The sequence below is a fragment of the Artemia franciscana genome, chromosome 15, assembly GCF_032884065.1.
Source record: "Artemia franciscana chromosome 15, ASM3288406v1, whole genome shotgun sequence".
NCBI lineage: Eukaryota > Metazoa > Arthropoda > Branchiopoda > Anostraca > Artemiidae > Artemia > Artemia franciscana.
This window is the reverse complement of record NC_088877.1, coordinates 21,114,724-21,142,618: the sequence shown is the minus strand read 5'-3', so window position 1 is coordinate 21,142,618 and position 27,895 is coordinate 21,114,724. Positions and strand designations below refer to the sequence as shown.

General features: G+C 36.5%; 1 protein-coding gene across 2 annotated transcripts in view; it reads left to right on the top strand.

Annotated features, from left to right (window-relative positions):
* The window catches only part of LOC136036165 (SH3 and multiple ankyrin repeat domains protein 2-like), a 148,998-nt gene that overhangs the window by 7,591 nt on the left and 113,512 nt on the right, over nucleotides 1-27,895 (top strand). For both annotated transcript variants that reach the window (XR_010619651.1, XM_065718229.1), the window contains exons 2-3: nucleotides 9,419-9,665; nucleotides 26,055-26,180. Coding sequence is in view for 1 of the 2 variants with exons in the window: in XM_065718229.1 (XP_065574301.1) it covers nucleotides 9,447-9,665; nucleotides 26,055-26,180 (345 nt within the window). In the remaining variant the exon portion in view is untranslated. The remainder of the gene's footprint in view (nucleotides 1-9,418; nucleotides 9,666-26,054; nucleotides 26,181-27,895) is intronic.

Genomic DNA, 27,895 nt, shown 5'->3' with positions numbered 1-27,895 from the left:
TTACTACATATAAGTGGGTGCTATTACTCCCCAAACACCATGAAAGGTGGTAATTATATTTTTTCACAGTTTTCTTTTTTCTTTGTTCAGTATTTTTCATTTCATAAAGTTGAAAGTTTTCTAAAAGGAAGCTGTTCAAAGAAAAATAAAGAGACGTATCAAATCCTAAAACGAGCAGACATATCAGTTTAATTCTACAAACTTTAAAAGAACAGAAATTACTATGAATGAATTAGCGAAACCCAGAAACAATAAAAATTAAAATGAATTATAACATCAAAAATAAAGATAGCAGAAACTACTATGGATGAATAGATAAATCGTAAAACGAATGAAGTGAAAACGGATAATTTCGTCAAACTTAAAACAAGCTAGCACAGAAGAGAATAGGTACTCTCTAAAAGGTGGCTAAAATGACACCCTTTAAAACCCTGTGTTTTTTGCACTTTACTGGAAACAAAATATGGTTTGCACACTTTTCCTTCTATCATTATGTCATCGAAAAAACAATTCTGGGACTACTAGGAATCAACATTTTTATGTTTGAAAAAATCGACCTAGTCTCATCAGCCCGATGTGCAGCAAATTTTGCAGCCCGTGCAGCCCGATGTGGAGCTTCTTTTTTTCAAACGCATTCGTCTCAAATATAAAGAAAATCAATTGTTAAGTTATTTATTGATTCGTCAATTCGAAATATTGTTTCAACTCACTCGTGAAACTGCTGCAATTTTGAATGACCATTTTAGAAGTTAAGTTCTATTTACGTGTATGAAATAGAATCAAACAGAAAAGTTTTGATAAGAAGTGGTTTTTTGAAATACTGAAATTAAATTGACAGTCGCCAAATTTAATTATTCTAAGAAATACTTTATCTTTCCTGTAATTTTAATCGTTATCGTGATTCTATTTTAAGTTGTTAATGTTTCCACAAATGGAAAACACACTTTTCAAAACACATTTGGTTTTCAATAAAGTGCAAGTGACACTCAATCCTTTTAAAAAGTTTAATGGGAAAGAGGAGATCTCAGAGGGGGATAACTCTTATTCATAAAGCCTTATTGTCAGTTTTGTGGTATTAATTTGCTGTTGAATTGTTTGCTTATGCTGTGACATATAAAAAACACGCAGCTCAAAATCGTTTCTACTGAAGCTCAGACAACGCTCTTGCTTTTAGAGGGGTAGGTGGCGGTAGTTCTACTTTCATTTGTCATAACGTCTGTCCATTTTAAGTGTGACTTAATTAATCATTAAAGAAGAGTAAAGTTTTTTTTTTACTGTTTTTCATCTTAAACTAACATTGTAGTATAGTTAAAATTATGACCAGATAGGCCTTTTGAATATCAAAATTTGCTAAAAGTAAAAATATAAATTAATTTTAGTTTGCTTTTTGATTGACGTTTTATTATGGATTAGTAGCAGATGTATTTTTGTAGTGTTCTTTTTCTACCTTTCTTTTTAAGAACTTAAATATAGGGCTGTAATTGAAATTTTTGGCAAAATTTGAGTATTTACTCAAAATGTTCTATCAGACGTAGACTTGTACGATTTAGTGCTCAGTTTTTTGACGCCCAGTCTCTTTGAGAAAAATTTCCATGGATGGCCTGTAATAATCAACTGGTCTTTATTAATATCTGGATTGGTAGAGAAACATTTCCTTATTAAACCATTTCCTCTTATTTATATTTGTATAAGATTAAAACCGGAACTACAAAAACGGACCACTGATATATCTTCACCAATTTTTTGTTCTACATTTAGATTGTTGTCTTCCTTTGCCTTTTTAGATAATGATTCTTGACTTTTATGGTGAAGGTTTTTTTGTCGAAGAGTGGCCCACTTCAAAAAATCGTGTACTTGCAGGTGACACATGTCATGTGTGGCGGAATCAGTAGTGTTCCAAGATGCATGTCACGTGGTGGAGAGTGGGGCAGTCCTCTTTTTTCAGTCATTGTTTTGTCTAGGAAAGGCGAGCTAGTTTATGAAGCTGTATTTCTTTCTGTGAAATAATTAGGAGAAGTTGAACAATTATGATATTCGTTGAAACTTTGCTTGTAAAGAATTATAGATTCCTAGTAAAGAGCGAAACACCACCCATAGTAACCTTAGTTTAAAAAAAAAGATTATTGAAAGATACTATGTTGTGAAAATCTTTCCCGCGTAACAACATTTTGAAATAGTGATTTTTATTCATATTCAGCTGAAAAATAATTTATAATGTCAAAAAGGCGCGTTAATAGGAGAGGGGGTACGCAATTGCCCCCCCTTAAATTTTGAACCTTCCAATTTTTCGTATTTTCATTCAAAATACCCTTCTTGTATATTCATGAAAAAAAAAAAAAAAAAAAAAAAAAAAAAAAAAAAAAAAAAACAACATAATCGCCTCCTGGATTTGAAAAATGTATTTTGTCCCCCACTCTCCCGTAAATTTTGCGAATTGACGTCTCTGATTACGAGACATTTTTTTTGATTAATTTCAAGAGAGCAAAAAAAATAAAAAAATCAGCAAAAAGAATACTAAATCTAAACAAAAAGTAAACCATAGAAAAATACTGTAATCAAAAACCCTTCGATGGAGACTTGCAGTCCTCCACCTTGAAAACAATGAAAATCATTTGGACGGAAATCAAAATATCGTCAGTCGGGTATCAAAAGGACGTAACTCCATAACTTAAATTTTCAGAAGAGCAGAAAAAAGATAACCGTAAAAAAAACGGATTGATATGTATTGATTTTACACATTGATCCGTTTTTGTTTTGCGGTTAATGGAGGGGAAATAAAAAAGTTAAGAGAATTATGGAGATGCGTTCTTTTGATACCCGACTGGCGATATCTAATGCTGTTTTAAAGTAGCGACAGCGACTATGCAACAACAATGAACCATTTTCTGCCATTTTATACTAAAAAACACCAATTTTGCTTAAAGAGGGCTTATTTATGAGTCTCCTTTTTCTTTTTTTTACCCTTAGAGATAACCGTATTTAACTAGTAGTCGTTGATAATCATAAGGGGTGCTCGTTTGAATTGAGATTAAAATTTCTAGCATCATTTTTAAGGTAAGAAAGAGATCGCTCCGCAACAAAGGGGCCATTTTCTGTCACAAAACGACAATTTTGGCTAAACAGGGTCAAAATGCAAGTGATTGAGAATTCTGAGATTGATCCAAAGCTATTGAACAGCTGTATATTAATTCCTAAATTAAGATAGAAACAATGTACGTACGGGGACCATCCCTCTTTTTCTTTTGCTCCTTCTATAAACTGTACCTTTTTAGTGGTTTTGACAAATCCCCTTCCCCACTCATATATATCGGTCTGATAAGGTGAAACTTAAACAATAAGAGCGACCCATAGTAGCCGAAAGTTTGAAAACATATTTTAAAGAATCTGTCTTGTGAGGAACATCTCCCTATCGATTTAGATTCAGAAGTAATTACTATTATTCAGATTAAGGAGAACGATGATTTGTAATTGTGAAAACGACATTTTCAAATTTCAAAAAAGAACTTTATGCCCCTTAAACATGTCATCAAATCGAAATAGAAAACTCACTTTTGGAATCATCATCGTTGACATTCTTGATTGGAACTTCACCCCCCCCCCATCTTGCACAACATGGAGAATGGCTTTTTTGCATGGGTAACAGTGTTCGCAGGTATCTACAGGTATCGCAGGTATCTAGACAGATTTTTAATTGCTCATATAAAAGAAATTGCTCCTATCTACATCCTTCCTATAAATTCAACCACCAGCAAGTTCCAAATGACACTAAAACGGCACTTTTGGTGCCATGTCTCAAGTGGGAAAGCTGGGGCTAGTGAACTACCAGAACTTTTAGAGTGACGTTTAGTGGCTCATTTGAAAGCTATTGCTCATACCTCCGTGATATTTATCAATTGTACCGTCCGTAAGTGTGATTTAGCACCAAAAACAACACTTTTGATGTCACTTTTTAAGTAGAAAAGCTTGGAATGTAATAATTATGGTCCAAAACCCTTAACTGAAGGATTGTTAGAACATCTCTCGTATATTCCCCCACCAAGCTTAATAAGCTATGCAATTAAGGTAAAAACACTAATATATCAAATTAGATTATTAAAGGCGTGGTTCTGTTAGTACAGCGTTCGACTTCGAATGAAAGTTTATTACGTTCGATTTCTGCTTGGGTGTTTTTTTTATTCAATCATGGTTTTCTATCTTCTATACCATCATTTTCAGATAATTTGTAACACTGTTTTTGTAAATGTGATGCACTCATTTTTTAAAGCATGTCCCAGAAAGGTATTTGGTACAGCTGTTTGATTTAAAAGGGAATAGAGGTCATATAGTTCATGGTTTGCAACGACATTCTGAGTAGATCACTATATCCATACCCCAACGAATGCCGTAATTTTGTAAAAATTCTGTGAGGGCAGGGGGGTCAAAGTTGGAGCAAATTTTCCCAAATCAAGTGAAAATGATAGAGAAAACTAAAAAACTAGCCGTATAATAATAAAAAAGTTAAAGACATACTAAAGAACACTGACCTGTTTCACCGCATACTTGAATTATGCAGGCTTGTCTTAATTTTGACAGCATTTTTGGAGAAATTAAAATTCAGCTGGGAGGGGAGACAAACTGGGGTTTGGAGAAAAACTGAGATCTGGGAGGGGAAGTTGCCCCCACTTCCCCATAACAAATTACACCCCTGGGCCCAACCCCTTACCACTTAGTGGTTGAAGAAGTGTAGACATGTGGTTCTGGAACTACTCAAAGTTATATATTAAAACAAGCATTAATTATTGTTATACTTACTTATCAAATTATTTAATTGACAATTACGCTGTAATAATTCCTCCATACGTAAGAATGTGCCTCCAAAGAGGTAGAAAGACAAACGAAAACAGTTCTGTAGGAGAATTCAGGTAATTCTTCCCAAAATTTTGAAATGAAAACTAACTTATTCTATAACACCATTTATGGTACCTACACAAAAAATTATCTTTTTTTTGAAATTTTCATTCATTTCTGAGTAATGAGTGGTGTTTTTATTTAGGGACAGGTCAAGTAAATCGCTAAGCCTAAAGGCAAATTTCTGTTGAGTTAGCAAAATTTTCCGCAGGCATGTCGATATACAAACCTGTCCGCTCAGTTAACCTTTTATTCGAAGCTACTCGCCTGGAGCTACTTTCTTAAGTGTGACTAAATTTAATTTTTAAAACAAAGAATTAAAGATCTATTTCTTCTTTTATTTTTTTTTACGAAAAGAAACTACTCTATGTTCTGATTTTCTTTCTACTCTAAACTTTTTTTTCCTTTAATTCTTGTGCGGCTTCTTAGTTCAGCTCCTTAATAAAAGGGTTGAGATGTCTTATATCCCCTAAATTGGAGGTGATTAGAAATTATATAAAAAAATAAGTTTTTAACAGAAACTAAGGACCAGCATTAAAACTTAAAACGAAGAGAAATTATTTTTTCATAATCCTAGAAACATAGGGAAACATAATTAGTTGTTTTATTTGTACTAGTTTTATTGATACATATATTAGATAGGCTGTGAAGCCATAATTTTTGTTCGTTTTAAGCTTCAACGTTGCTCTTTACTTCCCTCGGAAAAACTTTGTTTTTTCAAATTAATTTTATGTAATGCCACATGGCAATGGCAGTTTGGAGGCAATGGGCCTTTGTGGTGTAAGCCTCGACTCCAGTTTAAGGGTTTGCCTATAATAATGATAATATTTTAACATATTGCCAAAACTGCAGGGGCACTTTCGGTCTCCACTTTGATGTCACTTTGCGGTTTGTGGTTACTAAACCGTGCATGGATGCTAAGTATAGCACACTATAGGGTTGTCATTTGTCACTCATGTTTGTCCAAAACCACAGTCAATGGATGGGAAAAATATGGAAAAATTAAGGGCTGATGACCACAATATATTTTTATTTGAAAGACTTACTGATGATTTAAACCAAGACGATTTAAGCTCATTAAAAAAAGAAGAAAACTAAATTGTTTGTAGGCCTTGTCTTTAGTCTCCAACCGTTTGTAGATCGTGTTTGGACTATGTCGTTAGCTGTATAATCATGAATAAGTAAAATGTATCATCATAAAGTACCGTTGCATATAATTAATATATTTTCAACTGAGTCTCAGTTAAATCTTTCTTACACATTCTAAATTCATTTTATGAATGTCAATAAAACACTTGTAGCTACCAATTCGGCTTCTTTTGTACTGCATCGTTTTTAGTTAAGTTCATTCAATTAGGTCTACGTTGCAAGGGCAACGTGAGGTGTTGTGGCAACCTTTGTTCGACTTTGCCGAGTAAAGTGTTGCGAGAGCAACACTTTGGTTTTGTTTCCTCGCTTTGATTAAACGCTGAAATCATTAATCTGTAAGGATCTTAAAATAAATACTAGGTACGCCAACTAGCAAAAGTTGCAAACCCCTCATTGCAACTAGCAAAAGTTGCAAACTCCTCATCGCCAAAGATCATTGAAGCCTAACAGCCGATTATTACTTACAAGTCCCCTGCATGTCATTCCACTGGAACCAAATTGGTCTTACCATCAAATACACCGGAAACAACTAATAGGTAAACCAACTAGAAAAAGTTGCGAACCCCTAATTGCCGAAGATGATTATGAGCTAACAGCCGAATGTTGCTTAAAACTCCCCTATATGTCTCACAATTCGCATCGGCCTATTTTTGGTTTCACTGTGTACCTCACTACTGAAGTTGTCAACCCCTTCAAACTTTTAAACTGGTACATCTCCTGAAGGAACTTTTCTACCAAAAAATGGATGACATATACTTTGATCAGCTCATCAAGAGTTATCGACTGCCGTCAAAAAGATCTATCTGTCTTAGTTCAAAAGTTGACTTCTTTGCCATAGGCCAAGTTTCTAACATCATCACTTAGAAAGGAGCAAAGGATAAATTCTACTTTCTTTAGCAATGAGAGAACGTTTAAAATTTGAGAACGTTGAGAGAACGACTGATACCATTTCTCTACCGCAATCCCAAGTGCAAAAAACTGAATGATAAACTCGGCTGAAATCACGAACAGAAATGGGTAGAAACAAAAGATGGCAGCACTTTCGGTCTCCACTTTTTTGTTTCTGTAAATTTTTCTGTTTATCACTCAAAGAAGATATATTGGCTCTGGGGCCTGGTAACTACCGCATATATTTAACACTTATAGATTTTATTCCATCTTCAATTTGAAACTGATGCCTGCCTGCTTGCCTGCTAGTATATATATATATATATATATATATATATATATATATATATATATATTTATAGAGTCGCAAGCATGAGCATGCCATTTAATTCATAAATAGTCAAAAAATTGAGTTTTCAAGTATTATTGAAGTGGGTTTTAAGATATCCGTCAAATCTGTATCTATAACTATGTATGCATACTGATTCCCTTCATTCTGATGTGCAAATAATTATATGTTTAAATGTTGATAATTCTAGATATTTGTGAGAGTTCCTGAGCCCTTTACTACTCTTGCTGGCTTTCCGTCTGTCATAGGTAAATAAGAGCCTTATACACTGAATTTACCAATCACAAATTTAAAGCTTGTATTCACTGAGATTTTTCAGATCCTGCTTTTGTCTCTCCCATCCAACCAGCAATTCACCATTGATGATTTAATTAAAGCATTGTTATGCTGAGGTAGCTTTTGGAGCCTTGCCTGGAATAGGTCAGGCAAGGAACCTTGTTTGAAGGTCCTGTTCTACTAGTGCACATGTTATTTTTGCTGCGCAGTAATGGTTGCCTTAAGAGATAGAAAAACAAACTTCTCCAAAGGAAAACTGCTCTTGATATGCCAAGAATTGCCGATGTGGAGCTTCTTTTTTGTTTTTTTCTGGAGACTGTTGATTCTAAATGACAAGCTGATACAAACAAAGAAGAATGTTGGTACAAATATTTTATAAAAAACGGTGTCATTTTGTTTGTCTGTGTTAAGTGTATATCGTTTCTTTGCTGTTTTGACTAAAACCTCCCGACCATACTAAAGAAGTGAAGTTAGGTTAATCATAATGAAATATACCAAAATCTGACGAAAATATAATACCATAGTAACAAAATTATGGAAACTACAACAGCGAATTTTGGAAAGCAGGCCGCTCAGAACACATTGTATGAAACCTAACCAACTCTACATATTAAATATTTAATTAAAACATACCTGCATTGTAGTTTATTTCACCAAAGAATAAGCTAATTATAATCGAATGCGAGGGAAAAACCTGTTTACTCAGATCATTAACTTGAGTGTGGTTGGGATAATAGACAAGTACCGGCAATACTTATTATTCTAGTGATTAGATTAGTAAACGGTAAGACCTCATAAAAAGTTTTTACATAATTCAATATACAGTTATACACACTATGCTGCAATACCTTCCATAAACCCAAAAATGCCAAGAAGTTTTCCTTATCACCTTCTTGGAATCAGAATCCAGAAATGGAATGGACTCTGATACTTTAATAGAATGGCTAGGATCTTCCTATCAGACTTCTTATCACGTTTTTACAGGCTAAAAGAGTGAGTGTAATTTAAGATGAATCAAAACTCATTAGGAGTAGCGGTTCTGGCCTCTCTTGCGCCTGTGGCAAATTCTTGATCAGTACCCCCCCCCCTGTCTTCTAAAATTTTTCAGGTCAAATTTTAACAAAATTTCTCATTTATTACCAAATTTTCATTTATCAAAAAGTGGTACTTGTGTCTTTAGCCACCGCACTCAAGTTCTGTCTAGAAGTTGAGTTTGGTTAATGCTAATGGAATAAAACAAAATATGATGAAAATATAACACTTTATCGACAAAATTATGAAAACTGCAACAAAGAACTATGGAAGGGGGCCGCCCAGATCGCATTATATTAAATACGTAACCTAATCTAACCTAATCAAAATACCAACTAAATATTTAATTAAAATATAGCTATAATTCTCACTGAGCCGAAGCTTAATATTGTCTGGTATAAAGACCATGAAAACCGGTTATTGTCTCATGTTCGCGATACAAGACCTTGATTGTGGTGGCAATAAGATAAACGTACAAAAAAAAATTTCATTTATTCCAATCTGACTTTTCTTAATATATATGAGAAAAATGGTGGGGAATCGGGCAATTTCGCGAGTGGATTGGGCAGTTCTCTAAACTCTCGCACTTCTATGGACAGCTTTGTGTACAAACAAAGGCTTCCTGTCCCGCTGCTAAAGACTTTCGGCTCCTTTATCTAGTGCATTATTTTTAAAAAGTGGTCAAACATCTTCTGTCCCTCTGCAATCGTAGGGGCTATGGATCTGTGCAACTTTATTTGATATCAACGAAAAGGATCTATGAACAACAAAATAAAAGCAACAATCACTTACAATTTTGCAACGCCCCTAGAAATGTAATAACTTGTCTTTTTATAGCTTGTCCTAATGCAAGGAGTTTTCCCAAATGGATGATTCAGAGAGCTTTGCTGCAGCAAGTCCTGTCAGGTTAGGAGGCTCAGATCAGCCCCTACATGTTCTTCAATTAAATGTCGGTTCCCATGAGATGGATATCATCAACCTAAGGATCTTTGTCCCGGAATTAAATATATCAAAGAGTTTTCGGTGTCAGTCTGACGAATTGATTTGGAATGTGAAACAACAGTGTTTGACGTCCCTCCCCAAGGTGAGCTGATACGTAGATTGTTTTTGTTTCAAAAAAATGACAGCAGTTTCCCACAAGTAGGGAATACGAGATTAGGACGTACGACATATTTTGACACTTGGTGATCAAGTCTATTCCTTTAAATCAGTATAAACTACCGGGATAATTAGACCAGACTTTGAGATCAGAGCAATGCCCGGGCCACATTATAGTCCCACTTGTCGATGCACGACAACAGCTAGAATTATGTACGCCGTTCATATATTTTCGAGTTGAACATTTCAAGCATAAAATTTTTGATTGACAAATCAGAGTCAAGTGTTAAGGCATAATTTTTTGTAATTGAAAAAGATGGAAGTTTGAAACATTAGTTTTTCTATTTGTAATAGGAATTTGGGAAAGGATAAGATTGCGCTGTGTTAGTAGAAAGTACTTTGGAACAAATTGGTGCTGGTACAAATTGGTCAAACCAATTTTTTGCCATTTTACTTTTCTGTTTCTGAAATACAAGTGTGACATTTGAATCAAGAAAAAATTCCATGTCTTTGAAAAAACTAGACTTTTTATCGACCGATGTGACTATGGTATGGTTCGGGAATAAGCGAAAATTGCCTGATGTTACACTGTTACACACTGTGTTTCAAAATAATCTTCGAATTCTGCAGCAAAACTAATTGGATATTTTAAACGATCTAACCTTTTTTTGTGGTTTCTACCGTTTTCCGCCTCAGACAACTCTAGAGACCATGATATAATACTATTGGGCCCAGTAGGTTCGATAGACATTGTGTAAAAGTGAAGTATTAATCTATGATAAAAACTGACAATGTAGAACTAGAAAAAAATAATTTGTAGTTAGTACTAATAAAGCTACTTGCGTGTTATAGCGACCACATCAAAGAAGTAAAGTTAGGCTAATCCTAATGAAATATACCAAAATATGATGAAAATATGTTTCTTTAGTACAAAACTATGGAAAATACAATAGAGAATTATGGAAGGCAGGTCTCTCAGAACGCATTATATTAAATTCCTTACGTAACCTAATCAGCTATATATATATATATATATATATATATATATATATATATATATATATATATATATATATTTATATATATATATATATATATATATACATATATATATATATATATATATATATATATATATATATATATATATATATATATATATATATATATATATATATATATATATATATATATATATATATATGAATATCAAATATTTAACTAAAATATACCTGCATAGCATTTTACCTTGCTCTGGCTAAGCTGATTATCTCCGAGTGGACACAGAAAACCGTTTTAATTACGGATCAAGAACAAAGTGTGGTCGCTATAATACTTAAGTACCCTAAAAAAAAAACCCAAAGTGCTGTATAATCTCGAAAATGGAAGAAAGAATTGACAAATAATTATTTCTGCCTGGATAAAAGGCAGGTCATGGGGACGTAGCCGAAGCTACACATCAGAAAGGGGAGATAGGGATCCAAATTGGTAAATCTTTTAATTGCAAATAAATGGCTGAAAAATATTTATTATTATTCTGTAATTACCGTAAGTCGAGGGGAGGGGACCTCGTTCATCTGGATGCACCACTAATGTCCTTATTCAAAATACCAGTATTATAAGTCGTTTAAAACGACTGCTTAACTATACTTTGTCTTAGGATCTTCGTGTTGGAGTAGATATTGTCCAAAATTATGCAGTGACAAAATTCAAAATGGAGTGTTTAAGAAGTAAATATTTTCAAACAGAGCCCGAGCATTCAAACTGTATATTTGTCTACTTATATATCTAATTCCTGTATTTCTTAAATCCCATCGTGCAATCTAATGTCAGTATTCCAAAAGATTTCTAGTGGAAGATGAATTCATTTGAAACTTCGAGAAAAATAGTCTTACAATTGGACGTTAAAATTAGCAAAAATTCTAACCATCATAAACCATTTTATCCGACTATGAATCACTTTTTTTATAAACCACAATTTTCAATCATATTTAACACCTGCATGGCAGACGTGGACGCACAGGGCATTCGTCCAACCCGCTCCACCTTTGATCAAAGAAAGACAGTTTTGGCGGTTTTAAGGGACAGATATCTATTTAATACTTTTTTTCTATAGGGAATAAATTTTGACTTGGAAACGTTTGATCTTCTGTTAATTGTGAAAAAAAGCGTATTTTCATAATTTTTATTGAATAATGGGAAGGACGCTGACAAATTTAAATAGTTTTTCTATTTTTGGGCAAATACCTTTGGTGCGCACGTGTTTTTCATTTTAGAGAAATAAATGCGTGACATTTTGAAGAGCTTTCAGTTTAATGCGTTATTATTTTTGTAGAAGATGTGCTGTCTTGACTATCAATTTGTGAAAGACACCTGCTTTTTTTATTCGAATTAATGATAGAAATAATTGAATTCTTTGACCACTATTTTGCCGATATAAAATCATAATCACGAGCTCTCTCTGAGTTTTGAATTCCAATTAATTTCGAAAGAGTTTATGATTAGTATTCATTGTTCTCGTTAATAAACCGCTTGCCTTTTGTTTTTTGTCTTTATCAGTCACCTTAGCCAAATGTTATTTTGATGTCAAAAGTATACAGATTCAATATATATGTACTTGATCTAAATTTAGAATTAAAACTGCTTTCTCTCTAGAACTGGTGCACTAGATAGCATTAGTGTTAAAATAAAATATATTTGATATTATATATATATATTTGCTTGATCTAAATCTAGAATTAAAACTACTTTCTCTCTAAAACCGGTGCACTAGATTGCATAAGTGCAAAAATAAAATATATTTACATGGGAACTTACGCTAGCAAGAATGTTTAGATTTAACAAGAGGGGTATTGCTGAGAGTATTGTTTGGAAGAAAAAAATGCGTCTATTTGTTTCGTTGCATTTCGCTGAAACATTTCTAATTTGTAACCAAGATCCTTGCCTTCTTAAAGACACGGACTCAAATGAACATTTGCGAAATCATATCAGCACAAACAATTCTATTTATATGTATTAAGGTTTGTAAAGCTTTTCACTGATATTACAGGGGAAAGGATGGCAAGGTCGTATCCATGGGGAGGGGTTACTGGGTTCGACCCCCCCCCCCTTATAAAAATTGTCGTCTCGTAAAAAGGCAACAAAAATGGATATAAACAATTTTTGATGACTAAAAAATGCACCCCCCGCCCGGAACAAAATCCTGGATACGCTCTTGAAGGATGGTCATAAACATACGTTGTTCCTTTATCAGTTTATGACGTAGGGCATGAAAGCCCTGACGAAGGAGTCCAAGTCCACGGAAGTGAAAATTATGAAAACCTAAGACCTTTGAATCTGCAGAAAACAACTGATGAAAAGAAAGGAATAAAATCCGTGTAAAATTTTCGGGATTCGCTGATACATTTTTCAAATGGAATTCGTCTTACGATCTCTTCCGCTATGCCAAGATCATAAGTTTTGGGTAAAATGGATCATAGCAGAGTATCTAAAGTAACTAGTGGAAACCTTAATTTTTTGTCTTAATTGAGGCTCTCCTCGTCCTGGAATTTTACTTGAGGTGTCTTACACTATAAACCAGATTAACGTTCAGTTATAATTTTTTGTCCTAAAAATCAGTTTAACCACATTTTCTTCAACAATTTATTGTCTTTGTCAAATTCTCCTTTGTGACCGTCTACTTGTCCTGAAAGTTTCACGTCGGAAAGTTTTATTTTTTCCCCTATGTCCCAGTATAGGCCTGAATGTGTAGCAAGCTGCTAGCCGATTGAGGACCTAACAAATTTGGGCCTATTTTGGGAATTACTAATTGGAAGAACAAATTCTTCAAATAACTTTTGTCTTCATTATATTCTGGCAAAGTTTTACATTATGTGAACCTCCTTGTCTTTATCTACCTGTCTTTTAAGTCTAAGCCAGTCTAGAAAAGGGTCTGCTTAGCCCTGTCTTTACGCCCTGTAAGTTACCAATCTATAAGGGACGAACAAAATTTTGAGTTCACTTAGGGGCGTCATAAATCAATGCAATCAGAATAAGTATCTTTTTTCTTCTTCTTTTTTTTGCACTTAAGTTTACCTTGCCAAGAAACGTGTGGATGTTATTTTAAAGCTCGTTCGAGTGAATAAACTTTCGGGCCCCGTTTTTGTACATTGATAGTCTCTTAGTTTTTTAGTCTCGAATGATCGAAAATTTTTGAAGTCAAGTAACTGGGATGAATAAAAAGTGTTACGAGTCTTAGGTGATCGAAAAAAGCTACGGTCCCAATCATGGACGAAATAGTTTTATTAAGCTTTTTCTGTGCTTAAGGGTTTTCTTGACCCAAAAGCTTACCGTTGTAAAGCTTTCAAGAAAAATTGGTCGACCCTTGGTTGGACGAATCATTAGGAGGCAAAAATACTATTGCACCAATATTCCTTTCCCCAAACAGGATATTTGTAGCCCCTCTACCTTCCGAAAATACCCTCTTAAAGTTTTATTTGATCCCCCTCTTCGTTCCCGAGATATTAAAGATACACTATTTTGATAGCCTTGGTCGGATGTCTTCGGGGGTTGCTCGGTGGGGGGGGGAGGAGTAAAAAAGGGCAGGGGGAAGGATGGTTGCCCTCCAATCAATTTTGATCATTAGAAGAGTCAAATAACATCATTGATAAAGTTAGCTGATGAAGAAACTAAGCGAGGGAACCTCTTGAACCTTTTCAAATGAGACTATATATCTACCTGTGCGAATAAACATTTTTTTCGTTTATTGGAGTAGCTAAGAGAATGTCATAGCTTTAGTTTCAAGCATATCCACGCATTTTAAAAAAGAACCAGACACCCAGAAAGCATTGGTTGTAATTACCTCTTATTTTCGGTCGTCAGTCCTCAATAAAACGCAAAAGAAAACAGAAGAACCAATTTATTTATTTTTTATTCATTTAACTTTTATTTAACATTAATAAATTTAACATTGATTTCATTTATTTAACATTCAACATTATTTTTATTTTTTAACAACCATATTATAAATGTGACTGCCTTGCAAGCAATTGTTTGCACGATGCACAATGGACAATATTTGTCCTATCTGTAACGGACAATACAGAAATAACGTTGGCAAAAAAGCTTTTCTTGTTAAGGGTTTTTATCGCTGGCTTAGTGTAGTTACTGCTCTCATTATCGTAATAATTAGGATAATTTACAAGGTTCTTTCTTTGAGCAGCAAAAGAGTTTGAATTTAGGTATAGTATATTTCCGTCTTAAATAAGTATTATTAGCTTGTCTTTCAAACTATTTCTTTTAAATGAAGGTTACTTACACCCGTTACAATTTGTGATGCCAAACAAGTGCTGCCACCACGCCCTACAACTTAGTTACAAATTAGACATTTGAAGTACGTACAGAATTGTTTGAGCAGTAGTTTTGGGTTATTTTGGCTATATTTATGGTTTGGCCCTTCATATGCTTCGCAAAGGTAAATCAATCGATGCTGCAAACACCGCTTTACCCTAGACCAGTGGCTCTCTACCAATTTCGGACCTTTCACCTCCTAGACATTTCTAAAATCCTGCTGCTGCTGGTGCCTTGAACAGGCTTGAAAAGTACAAACAAAATCAAACTGAACGTTTGATATATACAATGCTATTAATTGTTGAAAGATCATCAGTTCGAGATTTTATTTCACTGTAATCGTGTTGCGAGAGCAACACTTTGGTTTTGTCGTTTTTTTCTAGCATCTCGATTTCAGATTATTCCTAGAAAGATAACTTCCCCAATTTAATAAAGTTTCATCCCTATTTTGAACTGTTATACTTTCTATACTAGAAAGTAGTAAGGGTCTAACCTCTGCGGTTTTTATGGAAAGTGTGGACCTTAGGTCGGATTAATGAGTATGGCTGTATTTTGGAAAGCTTCGTAGAACTCTTGCCTGGGGTCAAAAATCTATTGTTTCTACCCATTTCTGTTCGTGATTTCAGCTGAGTTTATCATTCGGTTTGCAGTAGAGAAATGGTATCAGATGTGCCTATTAATCTTCATAAGTTCTCTCATTGCTAAAGAAATTAGAGTTTATCCTTTGCTCCTTTTGCTCTCGTTTATCCTTAAGTGATGACGTTAGAAACTTGGCCTACGGCAAAACAGTCAACTTTTGGACTAAGACAGATAGATATTTTTCGACGGCATTCGATAGCTCTTGATGAACTGATCAAAGTATATGTCATCCATTTTTTGGTAGAAAAATTCCTTCATGAGATATATCAGTTTGAAAGTTTAAAGGTGTTGACAACTTCAGTAGTAAGGTACACACTGAAACCAAAAGTAAGCTGATACAGAAATGGCATCAGATGTGCCTCTTAAACTTTAAAAGTTCTCTCGCTGCTAAAGAAATTAGAGTTTATCCTTTGCTCCTTTCTAAGTGATGGCGTTAGAAACTTGGCCTACGGCAAAAAAGTCAACTTTTGAACCAAGACAGATAGATTTTTTTTTACGGCAGTCGATAGCTCTTGATGAGCTGATCAAAGTATATGTTATCCATTTTCTGGTAGAAAAATTCCTTCATGAGATATACCAGTTTGAAAGTTTAAAGGGGCTGACAACTTCAATAGTAAGGTACACACTGAAACCAAAAACAGGCCTCTACCAATTGTGAGACATATAGGTGAGTTTTAAGCAAAAGTCGGCTGTAAGCTCATAATCATCTTCGGCAATGAGGGATTTGCAGCTTTTGCTAGTTGGTGTACCTATTGTTTGTTTCCGGTGTATTTGATGGGTAAGACTAATTTGGCCACGTTGGTAAGACATATAGGGGACTTGTCAGTAATAATCAGCTGTTAGGCTACAATCATCCTGATGAGGTGATGAGGGGTTCGCAACTTCTGCTAGTTTTAATGAGGGGTTTGCAACTTTCGCGAGCTTATGTACCTAGTATTTATTTTAAGATCTTTACAGATTAACAACGTCAGCGTTTAATCGAAGCGGGGAAACAAAACCAAAGTGCTGCTCTCGCAACATTTTACTCGACGAAGCCAATGCCGCAACACGTCACGTTGCCTATGCAACGTAGATCTAATTTAATTTTCAGTTTCAATGCTGCAATAACTGGAAAAGAAAATATTTGTAATATAATTCGTTTTCAGTGAAGCACCAATGACGTAGTAGGCTTTAAACTTTTACAGTTAGGGAAAGGGCCAGTATCCAAACTCTTGTTTGTAGTGAAGCTATATTTGTCTTGAACAGTCTTGGAAAGAACTAATAAAATTAAACTAAATATTTCATATATAATAATCTTAATTGCTGAAAGCTCACCAATTCAAAATTTAATTTTAGTGTAACTTTTATGTTAATTTTCAATTTTGTAATAAGTACAAAAGAAAATATTTGTCTATAATTCGTTTTCAGTAAAGCGCCAATGAACCAGTAGGTTTTAGAGTTTTACAGTGGAAGAAGGAGGCAAAACTCAAAGAACTAAGAACTAATAAATTAAACTGAATATTGAATATAGAATGATATTAATTGCTGAAAGCTCACCAGCTTAAGATTTTGTTTCACCCATGTCGGATTTAAAGCTTTGATGCCACTAGGCCTAAGCATTTTTGCCGCTCCGTTTTTGCAAGATTTCCGGGGAAATCACCAAAACTTTTGGAAAATGGAATCCGCAGGGCCTAGTGGGCCTATTGGTAAATCCTGGTCTGGTTTCACTGCAATTTTCATTTTATCTTCAATGTTGTGTTAACAACAAAAGAACATATTCGTAATATAATTGATTTTCTCGATTTTCTCGCAAGATTCTAGGACGACTGGGTCGACTGGGTCGCTCCGGGGGAGGGGGCTATGTTGGCAACTAAGTTTTTGTTATCTTGTCGTTGGACTATATCAAACAAACTGGCTATCTTAAAATTCTCAGTTGATGAATTTGGGGAAAAGAGGGTGTTAGTGTCAGGGGTAGATGCCCTCCGTTAAGTTTGGCTCATAAAAAGGGAACTAGAATTTTCAATATCCAGTAAAATGAGTCACTTTCGAAATTTATACGACCACCCCTTACATAAAACCCTTTTACGCCTCCAGGGCATAACTTAAAAAAACTTGCCACCGGACTCTGGGAGGTTGTGTCGACCCTAGAGTTTTTGTTATCTGATATTTGAACTATTTAAAAAAATTGCTTTCTCAGAATTTGTATCAAATGGATGTGGGGAAAAAAAGGGCTAGGGGGTGTTGGTTGCGCTCTGATCTCTTTTGACTCTTAAAAAGTGAACAAGAACTTTCAGTTTCCAACCAAATGAGCCACCTTCGAAGTTTATATGACCACCCCTTACATAAAAACCTTATACGCTTCCGGGGTACAACTTAAAACACTTGCCCCCGGGCTCTGGCAGGTTGTTTTGACTCCAAAGTTTTGGTTATCTGATATTTGAACTACTTCAAAAAATGGCTGCCTCAAAATTCGTATCGGGTGGGTTTAAAGAAAAAAGGGCTAGAAGGGGGAGGGGGCTAGTCGCCATCAGATCTCATCTGACTCTTAAAAAGTGAACTAGAAATTTCATTTTCCAATGGAATGAGCTCTCTGAAGTTAATACCAGCATCCCTCCCATAAGAACCATATATTGCCCCAGGGTATAACTTACAATGCCTGCCCCCGGGCCCTGGGGGGTTGTCTCGACCCGGAGTTTTCGTTACTTGATATTCGAGCAATTTCTAAAGAATGGCTCTCTCAAAGTTCTTATCGGATGGGTTTGAAAAAAAGGGTGTAGAGGGGGGCATAGTTGCCCTCAGATCTCTTTTGACTCTTAAAAAGTGAACTAGAACTTTCGATTTCCAATCAAATGAGACCTCTCTGAAGTCTATTCGAGCATTCCTTCCATAAGAACCATATATGCCCCCAGGGCCTAACTTACAAGGCATGCCCCGGGGCCCTGGGTGGTTATGTCGACAATGGAGTTTTTGCAGATCTTTCAACTATTTTTAGCAAAATGCCTATCTCGAAATTTTTATCAGACGCATTTGTGAAAAAAGGGAGTGGGGGGCTAGTTGCCATACGATCACTTTTGACTCTTAAAACAGGGACTAGAACTTTCGATTTCCAATCGAATGAGCCCTCTCCGAAGTTTATGCGATGACCCCTTCTATATGAAGTACCTCCGGAAAAAAATTAAACATTGGAGGCGTATGGCCTTTACTATAGGAAACGCTATAGCATTGTTTCTGATTTCAAAATCTAAGGGATGTTTTTGTATAGGAGGAAATCTTTTCTCTTTCCTCTACATCAATAGAGAGGCCATTTTTCCTCTTAAGAATATCAACAGAGCTATACAAAAAAGGTACATCAATCAATTTAGCAAATATCAAAAATTTCCAACTAAAACAAGGAGTAAATCTTTGACTTTCGAAACCAACTAGTAAGGAAGCTGAGAAAGTATGCTTAGCTCAAATGTATTGATCGTGGAATCCAGAGACGTACAGAGAAATATTAGAGTTTCCAGTCTCACAGGCTCGGCCCAAGGGATACGACCTAAGTCTCTACAGACATAAAGAAGCAACATTCTTTAAAGTCTTTCAGAAGTGAAACTCGTCTAATAATATAAAACATTTTCGATCAATATTTGGCTAATGAAGTAAAAACTAAATGAGGGAGAAATAAGTCTGCAGAAAGATATTTACGGAAATTGAATAACATCTTAAGAATTAAGAGAATTTATTGTTTCTTAGCAAAATGTGGAGAATATAGAAGTACGATCTAACTCAGTGTGTATATCATGAATGAGCGGCTCAGGATGCGTGGAACTGTCCCCAGGACGGCTGATGACTGTATTCCTAGAAGCATCTTCAGAAATACTTCTACATCTGATTTTTGGTCTGCTATATGCTAAAGATGAAGGAATCTATCCAGATTTAAGACACGAACTAACTCGAGTAGAGCTCAATCAATATGGTTTATAGCATTGAAGAAATATGGGATGACTAATTAGACGAATTGTGTGTCCAGAAGTTACTGCTTCTCCCTCCCTCCTGTCGGAATATGACGACTTCGCATGCTACCCGTGTACGTACTTGAATTGGACATTCTTTTCTTTCTTTCAGTAGCCATCGAACTTCTCTTTCCATTGCAAACAAAGACAGACGGTATCATTTTTTTCGACATATTTTAATCTCTTGAATGTACGATAGTTTAACTAAGATTTACATATCCATTTAAACTATACACAGAGTGAACTTTGTCATTTTCACCTTCGTTTTTTCTTGTTCGGAGTAAACCAAATAAAGTATTAAAAAAAGATGTATTTACTGTTCAAAATTGCCACTCACGTAGATCTTTTATTATTTCAGTGCCTATAGTTCTAATCGCGGTTTTATGATTTATAAATAAACAGATAGAACTATTTACAGCTATAGAGGGAAACATAAAAATATAAAAAAGCAAAAGTACACAGTTTGTAATATTCTTGGGTTTTTAACATAGACCTAAAGCAAACCTTTTTACTGACGTCGGTTTTGACGATAATAATCATGATGCATGTAGAAAACATACCAACCCCCAGGAGTGTTTAAGTGATTTCTCTTTTCAGGAGCCTGAAAAGTTAAAAAGTGCTTTTTAGACAATAATTTTGATATATTACAGCTTTGAATTTTTGTGTTTACTATTAACAAGCCACAACCACTTACCAGAGTGTCTCCCATATGGTGTTATTTTGTATCCCAACTACTTCACGTGGACATGAAATGGAAAGGGCATGGCATACAGGGATATGTAAAGGGGGTCCTAGAAATTTGGAAGGAGGGTCGTTCAATTGAAAACTGATAGTTTTGATGCCTTTTTTAAGGTCTCAAGTGATCGGGTTTTTAACAATCTCCCACCCGTGTCTTTTTTTGCTAGTGATCACCCCTGTAACCCCCATGGCTGTGTTTCAGAATGTTCAGATAGCCCTTTTAACAGAATAGACGAAAAGCCAAGAAATATGCAGAGACATGGAAAGGGGGTCTTAGAAATTTGGAAGGAGGGTCGTTCAATTGAAAACTGATAGTTTGGATGCCTTTTTTAAGGACTAAAAGTGATCGGGGTTTTGACAATCTCCCACTCGCCTAATGATCACCCCCATAACCCCCATGACTGTGTATCAGAATGTTCAGATAGCCCTTTTAACAGAATAGACAAAAGCCCAATAAATATGCCTACAGGAATGAAATGACCCTTGCAGCTTGCAGACTGGTTTCATAGTAGAAAAGAGGTGGATGAATTTGATGCAGCCTGTCCGATTTGCTTGAAACTTTCGTGGATAGCTCCTAGGGACAAGAGGATCTCATAAGTTTGTCAGAATGGTCTTTGCTGCCTTTAGAGGCCTTTAGAAGCACCAAAGAGGTTTTTTTCTCCAATCGGCTTGAAAACTGCTCCAAGTCCATAAGTCTGTAGGCTTAGGGAACCCTAATGTACAAATTATTTTTCCAACTGGGGCACTGGCTCCCCAGAAATGCAGCCTGAATGGGTCAAAACACATTTTCCTTTATTGGCTCGAAACTTGTATTCTTAGGTCCTTGATCTAAGAAGAATCTAAAAAAACAAGACAATTTAAAAATAGTATTGGCTTGCCCAAAAATTGAGCCCAAAAAAAAGGCAAAAAGATTATTTTTTCTGTTAATATCTATTAGGAAGTCTGAAAAGGGCCAACAGTTTTTCTTTTTCGAATCGACTTGAAACTTATTTCCTCATGTTCTAGCGTTGCAACTTTTTAAAATATATTTCGTTTTTAGAAAAGTTCAATGACAGTCTAGCCTTTAGAGTGTTCAAGAGACCGTAGCCCTACCCTAAATACTAGTAAATTCTGGTCGTTTTGGGGGTAACTTGATTATTCGTTTGAATTTCTGTTCGTTTATGTTTAATTTATACATTCATAGTAATGTCTGTTATTTTTCAGTTACTATGATTATTTTGTTTAGTTTATGTTCGTTTTAGGTTTCGATTATTGATTCGTAATACTTTCTGTTTGTTCGAGCTTTGACCTATTATGTGACGTTAATTTGGCTTAAACATTGCTCTCTACATATTTTCGAAAAGCTTTTTTCGGAATGTATTTATGGCACTTGGTATTAACCAAGTGACATATAGCAGTCGCCAATTCTGTCTGTCTGTCGGTCTGTCTGTCCCGGTTTTGCTACTTTAGGCACTTCCAGGTAAGCTAGGACGATGAAATTTGGCAAGCGTATCAGGGACCGCACCAGATTAAATTAGAAATAGTCGTTTTCCCGATTTGACCATCTGGGGGGGGGGAGTGGGGGCCCGGTTAATTCGCAAAAAATAGAAAAAATGAAGTATTTTTAACTTATCAGCGGGTATTTGGATCTTAATGAAATTTCATGTTTGGAATGATATTGTGTCTTAGAGCTCTTATTTTAAATCCCGACCGGATCTGATGACATTGGGGGGAGTCGGAGGGGGAAAACCTAAAGTCCCGGTTTTGCTACTTTAGGCACTTCCAGGTAAGCTAGGACGATGAAATTTGGCAAGCGTATCAGGGACCGGACCAGATTAAATTAGAAATATTCGTTTTCCCGATTTGACCATCTGGGGGGGGGGGGGAGTACGGGCCGGTTAATTCGGAAAAATAGAAAAAATGAAGTATTTTTAACTTATGAGCGGGTGATTGGATCTTAATGAAATTTGATGTTTGGAATGATATTGTATCTCAGAGCTCTTATTTTAAATCCCGACTGGGTCTGATGACATTGGGGGGAGTTGGAGGGGGGAAACCTAAAATCTTGGAAAACACTTAGAGTAGAGGGATCGGGATGAAACTTGATGGGAAAAATAAGCGCAAGTCCTAGATACATGATTGACATAATCGGAACTTATTTGTTCTCTTTGGGGTAGTTGGGGGGGGGGAGTAAGTCTTAAAAATTAGAAAAATGAGGTATTTTCAACTTGCGAACGGGTGATCGGATCTCAATGAAATTTGATGTTTAGAAGGATATCGTGTCTTAGAGCTCTTATTTTAAATCCCGACCAGATCTTGTGATGGGGGCGGGGAGTTGGGAGGGGGAACCTAAAACTTGGAAAACACTTAGAGTGGAGGGATCGGGATGAAACATGGTGGGAAAAATAAACACAAGTCCTAGATAGATGATTGACATAAACGGAACGGATCCGCTCTCTTTTGGGTAGTTGGGGGGGGGGGTTAATTCTGAAAAATTAGAAAAAATGAGGTATTTTTAACTTACGAACGGGTGATTGGATCTCCATGAAATTTGATTTTTAGAAGGATATCGTGGCTCAAAGCTCTTATTTTAAATCCTGACCGGATCTGGTGACATTGGGGGAAGTTTGGGGTGGGGAGACCTAAAATGATGGGAAACGCTTAGATTGGAGGGATTGGGATGAAACTTGGTTGGAAAAATAAGCAAAAGTCTTGCATACGTAATTTACATAATTGGAACGGATCCGCTCAATTGCGGGGGGGGGGGGGGTAATTCTGAAAAATAAGAAAAATAACGTATTTTTAACTTACGAAGGAGTGATCGGATCTTCATGAAACTTCATATTTAGAAGGACCTCGTAACTCTGATATCTTATTTTAAATCTCAACCGGATCAAACGTAATTGGGGGGGGGGGCAGTTGGGGGGACCGGAAATCTTAGAAAATACTTAAAGCGGTGAGATCAGGATGAAACTGGATGGGAAGAATAGAAACGTGTCTAAGATACGTGACTGACATAACTGGACCGGATCTGCTCTCTTTGGTGGAATTGGGAGGGGGGAGGTAATTTTGAAAATTGAGGTATTTGTAACTTACGAAAGGGTGACCAGATCTTAATGAAATTTGATATTTAGAAGGATCTTGTGCTATAAAGTTTAACTTTAGGTTCTGACCTTCTCACAAGTGCCAAATGAGCTCTTGGCTCTTGGCTCTTCCGACCTCGTACCATATGAGCTCTCGGCTCTTCCGACCTCGTCCAAATGAGCTCTTGGCTCTTCCGACCTCGTACCATATGAGCTCTCGGCTCTTCCGACCTCGTCACAAGTGCCATATGAGCTCTTAGCTCTTGTTTTTTATGGCACTTGGTATTAACCAAGTAACATATAGCGATCGCAAATTCTGTCGGTCTGTCTGTCTGTCTGTCTGTCGGTCCCGGTTTTGCTAGTTTGGACACTTACTGATAAGCTAGGACGATGAAATGTGGCAGGCGTATCAGGCACCAGACCAGATTAAATTAGAAATAGTCGTTTCCCCGATTTGACCGTCTGGGGGGGGAGTGGGGGACGGTTAATTTGGAAAATTAGAAAAAATGAGGTATTTTAACTTACGAACGTGTTATCGGATCTTAATGAAATTTGATATTTAGAAGAATATCCTGTCTCAGAGCTCTTATTTTAAATCCTGACCGGATCCGGTGACATTGGGGGGAGTTGGAGCGGAGAACCCAAAAATCTTGGAAAACGCTTAGAGTAGAGGGATTGGGATGATATTTGGTGGGGAAAATAAGCGCAAGTCTTAGACACGTGAATGACATAACCGGAACGGATCCGCTCTCTTCGGGGGAGTTGGGTGGAGGGTTAATTCTGAAAAATTAGAAAAAATGAGGTATTTTCAACTTATGAAGGAGTGATCGGATCTTAATGAAATTCCATATTTAGAAGGACCTCGTAACTCAAATCTCTTATTTTAATTCTCGACCGGATCCAGTGTCATTGGGGAGAGTTGGTGGGACCGTGAATCTCGGAAAACGCTTAGAGTGGAGAGATCAGGATGATACTTGGTGGGAAGAATATGCACAAGTCCAAGATAAGTTACTGACACAACCAGGCTGGATCCGCTCTCTTTGGGGAAGTTGGGGGGGGGTATTTGAGAAAAATTAGAAAATATGAGGCATTTGTAACTTACGAATGGGTGATCAGATCTTAATGAAATTTGATATTTAGAAGGATCTTGTGCTTCAGAGATATTATTATAAATCACGACCAGATCCGGTAACATTGGGGGAGTTGGAGGGGGAAACTGGAAATCATAGAAAACGTGAAAATTCAGTTTTCTTTATCTTACGAATGAGTGATCGGATCTTAATGAAACATGATATATAGAAAGATCTTATGTCTGAGATCTTCCATTTTCAATTCGAATTTGATCCGGGGACATAGGGGGCTGAAGAGGGGAAAACAGAAATCTTGGAAACCGGAAATCTTGGAAAACACTTAGATTGGAGAGATATGAATGAAACTTGATGGGGAGAATAAGCAGAAGTTCTAGATACGTGATTGACATAATTGGAACGGATTCGCTCTCTTTGGGGGAGTTGGGAGGGGGGTGTGAATTCGAAAAAATAGAAAAATTGAGGTATTTCTAACTTAGAACGGGTGACCAGATCTTAATGAGATTTGATATTTAGAAGGAACTCATTTCTTAGAGCTCTTATTTTAAATCCCGACCAGATTTGGTGACATCAGGGAGAGTTGAAGGGGAAAAACAGAAATCTTGGAAAACGCTTACAGTGGAGAGATTGGGATGAAACTTGGTGGGTAGAATAAGCAAATATCGTAGATACGTGATTGACGTAACTGGACTGGATCCGCTGTCTTTGGGGGAGTAAGGGGGGTCCAGTGCTTTGGGGAGTTTGTTGCTTCTGGATGTGCTAGGGGGATGAAAATTGGTAGGCATGTCAGGGACCTGCACAAATTGACTTGATAAAGTTGTTTTCCCCGATTTTACCATCTGGGGGGGGACTGAAAGGAGAGGAAAAATTAGAAAAAAATTGGTATTTTTAACTTACGAGTGGGTGATCGGATCTTAATGAATTTTGATATTTAGACGGACCTTGTGTCTCAGAGCTCTTAATTTAAATCCCGACCGGCATTAAGCCTCTGATTTTCCTTTTAAATAAATCTATTGATTCTTAGAATTTGCTACAACTCATGCCATATGAGCTCTTGGCTCTTGGCTCTTCTGACCTCGTCACAAGTGCCATATGAGCTCTTAGCTCTTGTTCTAATTAATCAGGGTAAAAAGACCAAACCGCGTAGGTAGTTGCACTAGACCCCGTAACACGATTAGATGAAGTACTGAAAGGTCAGCAAGTGATTTGTAGATTGGTCAAATGACAAAGATTAATAGTACAAGCGTTGAATAGAATTGAATTGGGGAGTAACCTTGAGCAAGAATCAGTTAGCATCTTGCCAAGGGAGTATCCATCATTCTTGTTTGGGGGTGGTTAGGGTTAAAAAAAATCTTAGAAAACGCATCAAAAATTTGTTTATGTGCATTTTGTTACGTTTTTAATAGTCAGACAAAACTTGGGGGATGGCTGGAATCCCGTAACCCCCCCCCCTCTGGATACGGCCTTGCATGTGGCTCATGGCTATGACGAGATATTGATAGTACAAGTAGCATAGTATCCCAATATTTACAGTATTATTCTTTTTAAGGAGTTAAAAGAGAGCTTCAACTATGGGCTTTTCTTCCCACCATCCAATGGGCGAGCTGGCAAGTTCCTAGAAGAAGAAAGGCCTCTTCTAGATTATGCATTTCATTCGCTCGAAACTTATCTAGAGGTAAGTCCATTTTCTGATGTTGTTAGTACATTCAATGCATTTAAATTTTTTGTTTATAGCAGTAGAAGTTGATATTTGTTGCTTTTTTATGGCACTTGGTATTAACCAAGTGACATATAGCAGTCGCCAATTCTGTCGGTCTGTCGGTCTGTCTGTCGGTCCCGGTTTTGCTACTTTAGGCACTTCCAGGTAAGCTAGGACGATGAAATTTGGCAAGCGTATCAGGGACCGGACCAGTTTAAATTAGAAATAGTCGTTTTCCCGATTTGACCATCTGGGGGGGGGGGAGTGGGGGCCGGTTAATTCGGAAAAAAATAGAAAAAATGAAGTATTTTTAACTTATGAGCGGGTGATTGGATCTTAATGAAATTTGATGTTTGGAATGATATTGTGTCTCAGAGCTCTTATTTTAAATCCCGACTGGGTCTGATGACATTGGGGGGAGTTGGAGGGGGGAAACCTAAAATCTTGGAAAACACTTAGAGTGGAGGGATCGGGATGAAACTTGATGGGAAAAATAAGCGCAAGTCCCAGATACATGATTGACATACTCGGAACTGATTTGCTCTCTTTGGGGTAGTTGGGGGGGGAGTAATTCTTAAAAATTAGAAAAAAGAGGTATTTTCAACTTACGAACGGGTGATCGGATCTCAATGAAATTTGATGTTTAGAAGGATATCGTGTCTTAGAGCTCTTATTTTAAATCCCGACCGGATCTGGTGATGGAGGCGGGGAGTTGGGAGGGGGAAACCTAAAACTTGGAAAACACTTAGAGTGGAGGTATCGGGATGAAACATGGTGGGAAAAATAAACACAAGTCCTAGATAGATGATTGACATAAACGGAACGGATCCGCTCTCTTTTGGGTAGTTGGGGGGGGAGGGTATTTCTGATATCGTGGCTCAGAGCTCTTATTTTAAACCCGAACGGATCTAGTGACATTGGGGGGGGGAGTTGGGAGGGAGAAACCTAAAAATTGGAAAACACTTAGAGTGGAGGGATCGGGATGAAACTTGGTGGGAAAAATAAGCACAAGTCCTAGATACATAATTGACATAAACGGAACGGATCCACTCTCTTTGGGGTAGTGGGGGGGGGGGTTAATTCTGAAAAATTAGAAAAATGAGGTATTTCTAACTTACGAACGAGCAATCGGATCTCAATGAAATTTGATATTTAGAAGGATATCGTGTCTCAAAGCTTTTATGTTAAATCCGGGCCAGATCTAATGACATTGGTGGGAGTTTGGAGGGAACCTAAAATCATGGAAAACGCTTAGATTGGAGTGATCGGGATGAAACTTGGTTGGAAAAATAAGCAGAAGTCTTGCATACGTGATTTACATAATTGGAACGGATCCGCTCAATTGTGGGGGGGGGGGGGGGGTAATTCTGAAAAATAAGAAAAATGACGTATTTTTAACTTACGAAGGAGTGATCGGATCTTCATGAAACTTCATATTTAGAAGGACCTCGTAACTCCGATATCTTATTTTAAATCTCAACCGGATCAAGCGTAATTGGGGGGGGGGCAGTTGGGGGGACCGGAAATCTTAGAAAATACTTAAAGCGGTGAGATCAGGATGAAACTGGATGGGAAGAATAGAAACCTGTCTAAGATACGTGACTGACATAACTGGACCGGATATCTTTTGACATTGTGGGGATTTGGAGGGGGAAATCTTGGAAAAACATTTGGAGTGTAGGAATCGGGAT